This window comes from Pyrus communis, chromosome 9 (assembly GCF_041283825.1).
Source record: "Pyrus communis isolate YQ-2024b chromosome 9, ASM4128382v1, whole genome shotgun sequence".
Classification (NCBI taxonomy): Eukaryota; Viridiplantae; Streptophyta; class Magnoliopsida; order Rosales; family Rosaceae; genus Pyrus; species Pyrus communis.
This window is the reverse complement of record NC_142573.1, coordinates 21518749-21534491: the sequence shown is the minus strand read 5'-3', so window position 1 is coordinate 21534491 and position 15743 is coordinate 21518749. Positions and strand designations below refer to the sequence as shown.

The 15743-nt window shown below is 38.3% G+C and overlaps 1 protein-coding gene across 1 annotated transcript; it reads right to left on the bottom strand.

Annotated features, from left to right (window-relative positions):
- Positions 1-361: 361 nt before the first annotated feature.
- LOC137739071 (putative N-acetyltransferase HLS1) lies at positions 362-3403 on the bottom strand. Its single transcript, XM_088700565.1, has 3 exons — positions 3142-3403; positions 2531-2658; positions 362-1318 (listed from the first exon to the last, which is right to left on the bottom strand). Exons 1-3 carry the CDS (start codon positions 3355-3357, stop codon positions 433-435), a joined length of 1230 nt encoding a protein of 409 aa, XP_088556691.1. The 5' UTR covers positions 3358-3403; the 3' UTR covers positions 362-432.
- Between the last annotated feature and the right edge of the window lie 12340 nt (positions 3404-15743).

The following is a 15743-nucleotide window of genomic DNA, read 5'->3' as shown; positions in this document are numbered from 1 at the left end:
TTTGATTGTGAGCCTCAAGGCCTACACCTTAGGCCCTACAAAGGCACATTTCAGAACTAATTTTGTTGTCTTCTTTCAGCCTCTCAGCAAGAAGGAGCTCGACAACCAACTAAACTGCCAACTCGTCGGGGAGCTGTGTGCTCGAGCCAGGGACCTTTCCTAGTGAAATTCCTGCCTGAACAGGTAGAATAGGCTTGTTTTAAGTCATTTACTATTAAGAGTGAATGGTAACTACCCTATCCTACCTCTGCCCCTTGCCATGACAAAACGGGTGGACTTGCTCTTATAGCAATTATTCAGTATTCGACTAATTCCCTAGTAGTAGTTTGCAATTTGAGACATTTATGTGCAGCTATAGAAGTAGAAGATACAAGTATAACTATGAACATTTTTTTTCCTTCTCAATATGATATGAGTACATATATATGCATGCTAGAAGTCACGAGGGTCAACAAAAACCACCGATGAAAAAGATCGAGTGTTAATCCAATCAAACTGGCCGTCATCAGATGATGTCGTCTTCTCTCCTTGCTTTGCTTGATCAGCAAGCTTCTTAACGCACCACATATCTTCTTCCCACGACAACTTTCTCCAATGTGGGATTGCCTTTCTAACTGGGTCCCTCTGGCTCACCTCAGTCACCACAGCAGCACAACCATCGTCTTCTCTAGCCATGTTATGCGCAAAGTTGCACAAAGCCTTCATGAGCCAATTTCCGTTTTTACCCTCCCTGTGTAGTCCGTACATGAAGTGGACCCCAAACTGCTTAAAAACGTTGGGAAACGAAGGCAATCGCAGCCATGGAAGCCATGCATCTAAAACCCTAGTCCCCACGCAGCATGCATACGTTAGGCTCGACACTCCCTTCACTTGCAACTTGAACACTTCTTTCGTGTTCCAAACACTGAGGATGGCAAAGTTTGTAGGCAGAGTAGTGTCCCTTTGTGGATCAAACTTGAGGAGGGACTTTTTCGGTAGGGCCATGAAAGTACCCAAATTGAGGTGACTAGATAAAATGGTGTGGATATCTTTGGGGAAAAATTCTGACTGGGCAAAGAGTTGGCAATAGATTGACTCGGCTAGCTTGGCTGGAATTTGAACGATTGCAATTTTGGTCGAGGATATTGGCTTCTTGTGTGCATGGACTGGTTGGACCAATATTGTGGGTGTGCGAAACTTTTGGTATGCACATTTTATTGTGAACAGATTGATAGAAGCCTCGTTTGTGCAGTCTGTGGCCATGTATGCATAGTTTGCTCCGTTTTGCTTGCACCATTCTTCCAAATGTGTGACCAGTTTTGTACCAATGCCTAGCCTCCTGCATGGAAATTAAATACGTCACAACAATAAGAAACCTTTTACACTCCTTAAGGGATTCCACTCGCGTAATAGATAGTACTCTCGTATTAACTGTTTCGTGACCACATTTTTTCCCGTAGAACACTTGGATATTGTGGATCCAAAAAAGGGCAAAAGTAATGAACTCTGAATGCTCTTTACGTAGTATGTACTTCGGCCACGAAACAGTCAATAGAAGGTCACAATCCTATCCCGCTCAATGAACAACGGATATGGAATGGGATATACCTACTATGAAGCTAATTTATAAGTATTGCAAATTAATCGGCAGTTTCTTAGCACTCTTATATGCTAAGATATCAATTTATTTTTTCAGCAGGCTCGCTTTACATCCAAGGGAGGCTTTGTCTATAGGTAGTGAAGAAAAAAAGAAAGAGAAAGAGGAATCACAAAATATTGATCAAAAGGTGGGGTGGATAGTAGAGCACATGCACTGTGTGGATAAGGTAATATAGGAGAGGTTTCTTCAAGTATCGGTATTTTAGGGGTACACCACATGTTATAATACAATTGAAGAAGATAATTTTTTTAAGATGATGCACTTATTTTAACATATGAAATATCTAGTTGAATATTGGACAATTTGAAAATTTTCTCGTAATATAATAGCTACGAGACAATATGCATGGTAGAAATAAGGGAATCGGGGGGAACTACATTCCATCTAAGATGTCATTTACTTTCTTTAATTTTTTATTTTTTTTTTGTAAGGTCGCTGGTCGATGCATGTGTCGAGGACAGGCTAACTACCTAGCTAGTTGCATGCTTTTGCTCCTTTCCATGATACGAGGAACATCGCATTTCTCTTTTTGGTAGAATCTAATCTCCCTTTAAATCACTCTCACCTTCTTCCTTTCTTTTTTTTTTCTCTTTTTATTTATTTATTTTTTTGGTGGGTTGGGAATGAGATTAGAATCAACCACGTATCTATTCACATGAGAGAGAGAGAGAGAGAGAGAGAAGAAAATAGTGAAAACTACTGTTGTAATTTCTTGCCTTCATAGCTAGCAAAAATTCATGCAAATATTAACATGCCGATCGATACCAAGGTTTTGGTCACTCTTATCTTCCTAATACAATTTTGGGGTAAATGATCTGCATGTTCATGTAGTTAATGGATTAATGGAATCAACATATTGAAGTTAGAGAGAGAGAGAGAGAGAGAGAGAACCTGTGCGTGGGAGAGACCCTAAGTCCCAAAATATAAGCAAGCCTTACAAAAACTGAATTGCCTGATGTTGCCTCTTTTACACAACCCCTTATCACACCAACTATATTTTGTTCTCCGTACTCTGCAATCTGTTCACAACTGCGTTTTATTAATTTTAACGAAAAATACAAAATGAACAAATATTAAAATTGTATTTATTTATATATATTGTCTATCATGCTGTAATTTTTTTTTGTTCTATTTCTTCGCATACAAGTAATTAAAAGATGAAATAAAATTAGGGAATTATTAGTGACACTTCAAAATTCTAATTGTGCATGCATTTGAGATTTTTTATATTTAGAAAGAAAATACACTAGTGACGAGTGCACAATGAAATTTTTGGAGTGTCAATAAAAGTTGTCTAACATTAAACAATTAAACTAGGGTTTTACTAGCTAGTAATTTACATATACCTAGCTAACCAATATGTTATGGAACTACCCAATCATGTACAACCACATCATTGAGTTTGCAAATGTGGTTTAAAAATTTGGTCTACTTAGCATTACTCCGTGTATATATATTATCTGTTTTCGAAATAAAGTGTTAATGACGTAGAGGTTAATTACCAGCATAACGTGTGTCGGGAAACGGCGAATGCGACATATAGGATCACCCATGAGATCAGTGACTAAAGAAGGATTTCCACGCTGCTCAAGTTCACACTTCCTTTCCATCTCCTCCACCGCCGTCTTATCACGTTCTTCATCATACTCTCTCACCACCAGTTGAAGCAAAGGCAGCCTTATTGGCGAGTTTTCAGCAGCTACCTTAGTTAGCACCATACTGGCTAGTAGTTTTAGTAGAGAAAGAAATTACAAATGCTCGCAATAGGTCTTCTATTGTGTTTCTCTGTGACTCTCTCTCTTCTTATTTATAAGTAGAGGTATGCTGATGGCACCGATAAGTTTTTGTACTGGGTACAGCCGCATGCATGATATATGTACTATACTTCATTTGGTGATTGACCACATGTTGTACCAATTATTGGCTTATAAGGTACATGATGACCATGCATATGCAGCGCACACAAAATATAATAATTATAATAATGAAATCAACATCAATATAGAAACTTAAAGGAACGAGAGAGAGAGAGAGAGAGAGAGAGAGAGAGAAAAAGAATGGTATTTAGCATGTGGCGTGTCAGCTGGGGATTATATTATGATAACTATATGATGGTGAGTGATAATCGAACTGATGAAAAATACTACTATTAATATAGGAGAGATGATTCTCTGTGAACTGTGGTTATGACATCCACTTTCACTCGTGTATGTACGCAAAATTATGTTATGAATATAGTTGGACAGTTGTGAGCGACTGTTAACTGAGTGTTACAATTTAAATTCTGGTACATGAATAGTTAACACCGTATGTATATGTATAACTATTGCTAGCACAATTTTAAACAAAATAGCAACATTTAGCGTATGTGCTCTTGTTCTAAACGAAAATAGTGAGAGTATGATCTAGATGTAGTATAAAGCTAAATAAATAAATTATACTAAAGCATCCTATCTTTGTGAATGTGGTCAGTAATACCTAATATATATGGTTAATGGATTAATACCCATATGTACGATACTGATATTCTTTCACCAATTATTGGTGCAGGTAGTGATAGAAGCATGCTAGTACCACGTAATTGTTGAGCATGTGAATGGTCCTGTAAGTGATTGTGAATGGTCCTGTAAGTGATCATATCCACAACCAAAAAGAATGTTTTTTTATACAAGAAACAGAGTATATACTAAAGCAAAGGGGTTATAAGCTAAAGTTTTATCTGGTGTTCCGTTCTTGGAAGTTTACTTGGCCCTTTTACATGTGAATATGTAATTTAAGGGAACTTAGCAAGAGACACGGTGTGTATCTGTGACCTTGTGCGTTGTGTAACTGATTTGGTGTTTGACATATTTACTAAGATTGTTATAGGCTATTGTTCAAAAATAAAAATGACATCAACCAAATATGGAAGGCAAGAAACTCAATTACCTTGTCCACATTTGACCCCGAGTTGTATAGAAAACTCGGATTGCATGTGAATTAACTATATGTTTACGATTTTGAATCGATGAACAGTTTCCTTATTGTACTCTCGATTTGCATGCGAAAAACTATGTAAACAGCATACCAAGATAAACTATTGTTGGTGCCATAATCGGACGGAGGCTCTATTTCGTCAATACGAAGTTTGCTTCGAGTGTTTCCTTCAATCTCAGCGCCAAATGAAGGCTTGAGCAAAAGAAGATTGCATCCACGCCACTGTTGGAGGCCACTGTTTGTGTAATGATGTCGTAGATTTTTGTGATTATACTTAACTTCTAAACCAAAGATTGAGTGCCGAATGGGACTCAAAGTTCTTTTCTATACCTCGATGATTGAGGAATTGAAATTGTATTGTTTTGTTTTTGTGCCTACCTAAAACGTAATAACGAAAGAGGATGAAGAAAAACTGATCTTAATCACTCCATAGCTAAAAGAAGAATACAATTCATAGAAATGCAGAAACTATTAACTAGATTCAAAGAAAATACACTTGAAATGGAACAAGCCGTGAAACAAGCAACATTCAAGCCATGAGAAGCAGGCGCGATTCATGATATCAGGTTAAACTAAGTTGAAAATATTTGTCATCAATGAGGAAACTTAGTTGGGAGAGACATTAACTAAAATCATACTACAAGGTAGCAGAGCAATAAACATTGAGGATCACTTCGATCGATTGAGGATTGGTTTTGAAGAACACTTTTGGATTGAGCTGAACGGCTTTTGAGAGTTTGGTTCAGCTCCGATTTGAATTTGTAGATTTGGTGTTTGAGCTTCGATTTGGACCCGTGATACTTTTTCAACAACAGAACTACGCCATGGTCCAAACTCACCACTATGATGTGACATAAGATGGATTTTGGCCATCCATAGTCGTTTTAGTCTCCAAAACGTAGTTTAAAGTTTCGTAATAAAAATTGGACCTTCGGCTTCCGTTCGATTAATGTTGTTTTTGTTGTAGTCCTATTAGATTATGAATGTGATTGTGTAAATCCTAGTGTATCTAGGGATATCATATATTATTTTATTAGAGTTGTAATCTTATTAGGGCAATGAATTAACCTTCCCTACTACTATAAATAAAGGCACCATGAGGTGGAAAAGAACACACCTTACAATAACACATCTCTCTCTTTTTCTCTACTGTGCCGCACCCCCTCTCTCTCTGTCCTTTATATGATTAAGTAAATTAGGCCTACAACATGTTATCAACACGCTTTTGACGCTGCGCTAAAGAGAGTTTGATCTTCAATCAGGGGAGTATTAAGTTTTAATCATTCTTTTTATGATTAATTTATTATTTTATTGAATTGATTTACATGCTATTGATTCAATTTAATTTTTCTTTGTTGAACGTGATACGGCGCATTGAAGATGCAATTCCAGCTTTCAGAGAAATTCAAAGGCTCAGTTGTTTTCTACCAATCAGGTTCCTTTAAAATAAATTAAAATATTTGAAAAAACCTTGAAGCATGAAAACATTCCCCATGATGCATGAACCCCCTATATTCATATTTTCCTTCCAATTATACATATTGTATATGTGTTCATATATTTTGTCAATATATATACTTGTTCATGCAATACAAAATTATGCTATGTGGAATTTGTGAGTCAAAGCATCAAAATTAATTTATAAGCAATTAGGGTTTTTAACCCTAGAGTTTGAAAATATATATATATATATGGGATTTTTTTTGCTGCCAAGCCACGGCTCCATGCTGTGCCGCCGTTGGCACCGAGCCGAGTTGGCAGGCTTGCAGTCATGCCACCACCTTGGGACAACGTCGTTTAACGTCCTGGACCTCTGCAACAGCCCTTTGAGCTTTGCTTCACGCACTAGACAGCTAGGGCGAAGGCCTGATTTGGGTTTATAAAACGGGCCTGCAACCCTAGCCCACTCCAGCACATCCCGAAGCTTTGTTGGGCTTGTCCCTAAGCCCTAGGCCTATAACCAGCATGCCTGAAGCCTGATGGGCTCATTCCATTGCCCTGGCCCTTCTGCAGCAGCTTTCATGGCTGCTGGGCTCGCCATGTCACGTCCCGACCACAAAGCCAACTTCGACTAGGCTTTGTAGCGCCGCAACCCAACCAGCGAATGTTGGGCTTGTTGGTGCTCCAACTCGAGACCACAACAAGCCAGCCCTTGTGATTAGGCTTGCCCAAAAAATGCCCATGACCTGCAGCCATGATTGGGTTGCCCCGCAGCAGCCCGTGGACTACTAAGCCCTTTTAAGGCCTTGCCCTACACATGACACCCAAACCCACATATATTGGGCAATGGTTTTTCGAATCCAATGCTATTTTTGGCATTCTCTATAATTTTAACTTGAATGTTATTATTCTTTTTGCTTCTACAATCAAACCTAAATCGTTACGATCTACTGATTTAATTAAAGTGACCAGCAATCCATTAATCTGACAATTAATCCAAAATTATTAGCTTGAAGTTCACTTTTTGGCAATTAATGATTCAATAAATTATTTCATTTCTTTGAATCGTTGACCACCTTTCATAGTCTCGAAGCACTCACACTTGAGTTCCTGAATCAACCCAAATCCACTGCACTGTATATTGTATTCTGTGTTCTTACAGGTACCTCCTTTTATGAATCGAAAGTTCATAACTAAACTCGAACCTGTAGTTTCGAATTTAGTGCCTTTGAAACCCAAAGTTTTCTTAAAACAATACACCCATGTAAACCTGACGATTTTCATGTAAACCATGTCTTAGAACCCGAATGTTCTAACTTTGATGCTTATGGATATCTTATTTTCATAGCACCAATTACAATATTGTTCCCTCCATTTAGTGGGTTGTCGAACCATAACAAGTTTGATTTCACTCATTTGGACCATTCTTGACCTAAACCACTTTATGTTGGTACAAGACATGAATCTCCACTTGACTATCAAGAAGCTGAGAAACCATTGTAGCCAAGAGTTGAATAAGCCTCTGCCATGATCTTCATGTGAAGACTTATGCCCGAAGCATTATAAATGGAAATACCTCCCAAATGAGGATTCCATGGCTCTTTGGCTCGCTTCTACGACCTATTTAATCATGAAAGATATTGCTTGAAGCACACCATAATTACGTCCATGAATGAGTACAATTCCGAAGTTTATAAATCCGATAGAATTTCGACCCGAGAATAATTTTTCTCGTCTTTCCATGTTTCTAACTCGCTTCTGAAGCAGCAGTGTAAAGAGTGGAAGTTTACCAAATTCTCGAATCTAATTACTACCACACTTGTGAGAGAAAGGTACCCCAGCAATTCGTCTGAGAGGTACCGAACGGTATAGACCTAGTTTTGGCTAGAGTCTACTAAATGGTGGTGCCCTGCTTAGGCAAGGATGCACCGAGGAACATGCTCTACTTCGGCAAAGGTTCATCAAATGGTATTGCTTTACTTCAATAGAGGCCTACCAAACAGACCCCTCCAACTTCGGCTGGAGCCTACATAACCTAAATCTAGGTTTGTCTCTCTCACGATCCAATTTCAAGTTTATTTTTACAACCTATGGTAGAATTAGGTCCTGGCAAGGTGTGGCATCATGCTCGAAGCGTGATCCTTGGCACCTAAGACCTAAAACTTCAAGAATAAGGGATAATATTTCTAAACCTTAACCTTGCAGAATCTACTTCCGTCTCAACAAAATAGATCATTGGTTAAACACTTGTTTGTGCCCCTACCAATGTCGTTAAGGAGTACCATTCTAGTAGTCAATATGTGAGACGAATTTTTCTTTATCAAACATCGTTGGAAAAGCAAAATTTTGACATGGATGGCCACGTTGGCCGAATCCCCTCAGTAAACCATTTAGTTTGTGAACATTTTTCTATGTTCTTGGATTCAAGTTTGGTGTATGTTTTAGTTATGGATAATCTTATTGATATCATCCTCGAATATGAGTTAATTGAATCATGTTTCTTGTATACATGTGATTGAATTTAATTAAACACATGATTAGGTATGAATGTTGGAAGGTTTCTTGTCTAGATGAATGCAATACTACGCACACTAACTTTATACCTAAATCACATCTCTAACAACGACTTCAGGTCAATCCAACCTGATTAAGAGCATTGGCACGCTCCTCGTTGTATGAATGGTACTAAATTACCATTTAAGAGAGACCTTATATTTTCCCTATTCTGGAAGAACGTCGTTGAGTTTTAAGGATATTTGAGAGAATAATGATCATGAATAAAACCATTAAAGAAAATAAAGTGGAATATCTTTGCATCACCTCCAAAAATGAGCCTAAAGCTTTACTTTGCGGCAAATAGGTTGCCTCCCAACTGGTAACACACCATATGTAGCCGGGTGATTCGAGCAGTTTACTTGCTTTGGCATGACCTTTTGGGACACTTAAGTTGAACAATGATGCCACGACGTATCTCCTTACCCGAAGTAAAGATCTTGTGCCTACAAGCACACTTTGCCAAGCCTGCTCATTAGGGAATTTTATTTTCTAAATTATCTCTCACAAAGATATGAAATCACCCATTTTCACAATGGATTTAAGGGAATATATGTGGATTAATCCAACCAAAATGCAAACCATATAATACTGACGATTTTGGTTGATGAATCGACAAACTGGTCATATGTTCGTCCACACACAATGCTGCTAAACCTCTTGGCCGATTTTAAGGGTTTACCACCGTACTTATCCCATAAAGTCTGGAAGACTGGATAATACCAGAGAGTTTATAATGACAGTTTTTTATAAGTATTGCATGTTTTTTGGGTTTATAATTGAGCATCGAATTCCCATGTTCACCCCAAATAGCCTTGCAGAGTGATCATCAAGCACAACTTCAATGATCGCCTGGACCTTGGTGAACTCACCAAGCTTTCGATTTCTTCCTAGGGCTATGCAATCTTGTACGCAGTTATGTTGGTCCGCCTTGAGGCCTATTGCCACCTAACCATTTTCGATGTTACAACTGGTTACTAGTACTAACCTGACGTTTTGTATTTACGCATTTGGGTATGCATTCCATGTGCCAAGTTACGCCGCCCTAATGTGCCAATATGGGTCGTCAAAAGAAGGATGTGAATCTTTGTCAATTACGATTCTCCTTCACACTAGTTCTCTTAGAGCCCTTGCATGCGATCTCTTTACCGCTTATTTACGGATTGTCACTTTAATGAGATAGTCTTCTTGCCGTTAGGGGAAGATAAGAACGTCAACGTTCCTGTAGGAACACTGCCTCATTAAAGTGACAATCCTCGTACCGCATAAGTGTGCTAAGTAAGTGCGATGAATTCTAACTTTTAGAATGTTGCTTCAGATGCATTCTTTGATCTAGCTAAAGTGACGAGATCATATACCAATTACGAACATGCTTTCAAGGATAGACTTACTTAATGAACATCGAATCAATATCCCCAAAGGATGTGCCTCCCCTATTGAACGGTTTAGCACCCCCTGTTGGACAGTTCGGTGCACCGACGGATAGCCAGTCAATCTGTCTCGGCCTGAAGCATGACAGATCACTCAGTTCATAGGATTCACTTCCCTAGAAAAGGAAAGTCACGACACAAAATGAATCTGTACTCGATCGCTGTCTCAAATCATTTCTATCTCATGAGATTAATCTTGGATTACTCCCGAGACTTGAAGTTCTTGGTCCAGTATACTAGTTTGGCTGAGATAATGGAATTGGAATAAAATTATCATCAATGATATTTTCACTTATATGGTAGCAACTGACATAAATGAAAAGCAACGATATCGAACCATGTTCTGTTAGGGATATTGCAATATCTTGGACGTCCACGATATAACCTTAATTTCGGAATCGTTGAATCATTTCCAAGACTCACCTCACTTCATTACGCCACAAGTGGGACATGGTTAGAAGTTCTTGTTAAGTATATTCGAAGTACTTGTTGTTTTCATCCATCGTTGAGTCCCAACGACGATCCAAGAAGACTATGCTGCATATATCAACCCAACCAAGACATGATACATCAACGAAGTCAACACCAAGATATATTGCGTCTACATCTACATTAGCAAAGCATCAGCATATTGAAGTCATGCAAGCCAATCTCAAACAACCTTACCGACCTCTGCACGACGTCGCTATTGAAGTTAACCTTGTAGAAGCTTGTCTGAGGAATTGGTATGCCTAACTATTCATTTGCAATGCTTGTAGTTCTCATTTGGAAGTTCTGTCAAACTTAGGGGGAGTATCCAGAAGTATACTCACTTGATCTTAATGTACTCTTTTTCCCTACAATTAGGAGCATTTTTTCCATTGGGTTTTTGCTACCTAACTAGGTTTTGACGAGGCACCCATCTTAGGCTGATCATACCCCTGTGAGCTCTTGTACTTGTGTCCAGAAGACGTATAGTTTTGACTTAATGCAACTTCTCACTTTTCTCCTTAGTCTATGAGTTTTTTCTCCCACCTTGGGTTTTACTATAACGAGGTTTTGTGAGTTTTACCTTTTATGGATTCTTCTGTTGATCTGAGACTCACATTTACTCATTGTGTCGATGACTTCATCAACTGTACTTACTTAATCGTTGAAGACCTGATGCGCGATTTAGTTGAGTATTTACACACTCAAGGGGGAGTGTTGCAGTCCTATTAGATTAGGAATGTGAATGTGTAGATCCTAGTGTATCTAGGGATATCTTGGAATATTTTCTAGGGTTAGATATTATCCAATTAGATTTGTAATCTTATTAGGGTAAGGAATTAACCTTCCCTACTACTATAAATAAAGGCACAATGAGGTGGAATAGAACACACCTCACAATTACACATCTCCCTTTTTCTCTCTACTGTGCCGCACCCCCTCTCTATGTCCTTTATATGATTCAGTAAATTAGGCCCACAACAGTTTTTAATTTTTTTGGTCAAATGTTGTTTTAATTATCAAGGTCTTTTGAGTTATTCCAAACGGTTGTAATATTTTATATATCATTGGAAGTAACAATTGTAATCATTCAATCATTATTCAATTTCATCCCTTTGGGACTCCAAACTTTGTTTCGAGGTATTACATTGGTAACCCTTTTAATTGCTTCGTACTACAGAAAAAAAATTCATTTTTTATCAGTTAAGAAACCTGGAAATAAATCAAACCCTACTTTGAGTTTTTAGCCTCCCCCGTCCTCCTTTTTATCTTTCCATTATAGATTTCAAACCCTGCTTAACAATTCAATTCCCACCATCGATCAGACTTCAATCAATAACATGAGTCGCCAATGTGAACAATTGACATGAAAAATTGTTACTAACATGAAAATTGGTTCTGAGTTCAGACCCATACGCCAAGAATTTTCATAGTTTCTTTGTTGTCCATGCCTTTGAAAATCATACTCAAAACCCTAGATCTAGTTGAAAATTTTTGTTGCAAGAGTGCTTTTTGGAAGTTCAGACATGGAAAGAAACGGTGTTAGGAGTTTCAATTCACACAAAAAAAAAAAAAAAAAAAAAAAAAAAAAGGGTTCTTTGGTTTGATTTACTTGAATAAATTTCTCTTCTTCCGGCGAGTTGTGGGAGTCGGTTGTTCATTGGGAGGAGGGCAAAGTATCCTTCGTTCGATGGGTGCGTTGTTAAGAGGGGTCTAGAAAGTGGGTGGAGGTGAGGTTTTTTTTTTTTTTTTTTTTTTGTTTTTTTTAAAGTAATAATGAATAAACACTATTGACTTCTCTTAAAAAAAAAATAAAAGAGTCATAAAATAAATAAAAGAACATAACACATTTGGCGGTACAGTACATGGTAAGCCTAACATTACACTTTTAGCATTGGATGAGAATCACCCTGCTCTTAGCCTTGTCGATGGGTTTTTTTAGAACTTTAATTATCAAGGGGAGGGAAGAGAGCTCAAACAGAAGTTCGAACTCGAAAGGTAAAGATAGAAATTCAATACCTTATTCACTAAGATATTGTACCAAATATTGTTGGCTGACATGATTTTTGTAACATTGAATGAGCATGAGATTTTTTAGGGCTGGTTGCTCCTACACGGAAGGATCGATGCGTCTGGACGTTGGACTTTGGTCTTACATATGTTAATACAATAACAAGTAATTAAATTTTTGGTCAAAAATTTAATTGCAAGTTGGGTTAACAATATTCTTCTATACTTTACAATACTATTCCACATTATCTAGAAGCAAAGTGAAACAAAAGGTATATAGGAAATGGAACAAATGCTTCGCTATATGTATAAATCTTTAAAGTTGAGAGTGAAATTTTTTTGTAAGTATAAAAAGGAAAATTGTCTTGGAATTGATTCAAGTTTGCTTAATAAAAATGAGCCTTTGCAATATTTAATCGCATGGTTCAGTTCCTTGGTTCTTAAAGGGCATGTTTAGACAAAATCCCAAGAGATAAAATAAATAATTGAATAAAGTAGATTTATTTTACCTTGCTAAGAATTTTTGGAGGATAATTCAGCAAGATTTTGGCCTTTGGAAGCATATGCTATGTGATAAATATCTAGCAGGAGGGGAGGGAATGAACATTGTTTAATATTGTTATATGGAAGGAGGCTTCTAGTATTTGCAAAGGCTTCATTGATGGTGCTCAGTTGTTGAAAAAATGTTTGGTTTGGCATATCAAATTTGGTGAGAAAGTTAGATTTTGGAATTATTGGTTAAATTATAGGCTTCTTTTAAAATTTTCTCTTCAACGACTTCTGCCAACTATGCTTATGTCCTGCGTGGCTGATTTTTATTATAGTGAGAATTGGGATATATATAGAACATTGATCTATTTCCTTCCTAAAGTAATTGTGGAAAACATTGTCACTATTTTTGTGGATAATATTGGTGGCTCGTCGTACAAGTGTACATATAGAGATTAACTAGTGATGTCAACTTTACTGTGAATTCTGCCTATGTGTTGGACCTAGACGCTAAGATGAACTCCTAGTGATGATGAATATTTATCTCAGAGTCGTATCTTCCTCCTTAAGTGCTCTCTTTTCTTTGGATTTTGTTGCTAGACAAAATATTGACCAATGAACACTTAGTTAGACAGGATTGGCTGCGGATTCTTGATGCGGCAGATGTTAGGGTGCTTTTAAATAAAGTATTTATGTCTTCACAAACTGTTTCGCTAAGATTTGGTGAAGTTTTCCTATTCTTGATTAGTTTTTCATTGATGCATGGAGTAAAAAATAATCCCAAAAATTCAGAAGGAGACACATGGACTTCTTCTCAAGAAAGATAAAATTGCCATCATTAAATGGGAAGGCTATCAAATATTTCCACATGTAGCTCAGCATCCTTGGAAGTTCAAACAACGAACACCATCATTAAATCAAATATTTCCACATGTAGCTCAGCATCCTTAGAAGTTCAAACAATGAACACGACTATTCAAAGCTCCCCAGCTCATGACATGGAAAAGTCAAGGACATTAAAGATAGGATTAATTATTAAATCCTATCTTTAATACATTCCCAATTGAAGGTCAACTTAATCAAGTAAGTTCACGTGCGAAATTATGTCAGATCCCATTTAAGATCAAACAACTCCATCTAATTGAATAAGATTGTATGTGTGATAGCATCTACTATATCAGGAATATCAATGAATCCTTATCACAATCAATCAATCAACGATATCTCCATCATCCTACGGATGACATAACCTTGGCCAATGGGAACATCGCCACGTGTAGGGAAAAACCCTACACCTAGGCCAGCCACCTCCCTATAAATATTTCATCTCCACCAAACTTTGGTAAGCTCTTTCTACTCATACAAACCCTAAACACTTACTAGTTTCAAAGATATTGACTTAGGCATCAAAGATCCATTGGCCAACCACCCCCCCCCCCCCCCCCCAACCCCCCACCCCACCTCCCTCCACCTCGTGGTCATGTGTGGCTTTGGTCTTTGATCAAAGGTGTTAATTGTTTTGTAGGTACAAATTCGTTAAGGCTAAAGACAACAGATTATTACTACCACAAGTTGGTGCTTTCATTGAGAACTTGATTTAAACGCTCGATGAAAGTTCTCGCATTCGTGTTTTGAATTTTTTCATTATATAAGTAAATTTTTCCACACATTCCTATGTCTAGAATTTTTATATGTTCTTTGAATAACTTTGAGGAAGAAATACAATGGCATAAAATTATGAAACCACTGCCAACTATACATCCTACATTCAAGGATATGGACCTGATGATGGAGATTGTGATGTGGCCCCACACCGTCGCTCCTCAAGGCTCACCATGCCGAGGGGAGCAACGTTACTGGTCCAGTGCACCCTTTGGCTGAGCTCAGATTGCTGCCCGTGCAGTGGCATCAAGACATCCTTTCCAAAGCCCAATTCAAGATGCTACAGCAGTAGCTGGGGACCAAGGCCGAGCCCAAGCCCACCCCAAGACCAGGCGCCAAACGAGGCAGCTTAAGCTGCGCTAGGAGAAACCAAAGCCCAAGCCTAGCTATAGGCCCCCATGCTCGAGCCTAGCTTGCCCAACCTACTCCAGCAGCCTAGCCTGTATTCTAGACCAGTCTTAGACAAGCTTAACTGACCTAGCTCCAAGTTCCCAGACCGGCCGGACAAGCCATCTGGCCTGCGATTAAGCGAGATGTATTTTCTCCATTTGTTTTTTTGGAAGATTTGACCCGTCCCAGCTCGAATTTTGTACTCGAAGTCTATTACACTTCCACTTTTTATTGAGATGTTACCATCTAATATTTTTGACCCCGAATGGCGAACAACACATGTCTTAATAAGTTGCACATTTGACAAGCGCCCTCGTGCAACAGATAACCTTGGTGAATCAGCTCTTGAAGCACATCGAGACTCAGCGCACTCTTGACGATGTATCCCAAAGTGGGACAAGGGTAGGTGACCACGTTTTGTTCCACCAACATCTCAATAAGCAGCCACGAACTTAGCGTTCTGACAGTGTGCACTCTCGCTTGGGCCCTTGAGTTAACATCTTGCCTTAGCCTACAAATAACCATTCACTCTCGACTAGGTCCATGGGTGAATGTGTATTCATGGGTAGGTGCACACTTTGATGACCATCCCAGGAAAAATTTCAAGCAAAACGTTGGTTCGCAGCTTGGCCCGCAAGGAGCATCCTCTGAAATTGTTACGAAGTGGAATAACCTACAATTTAAAA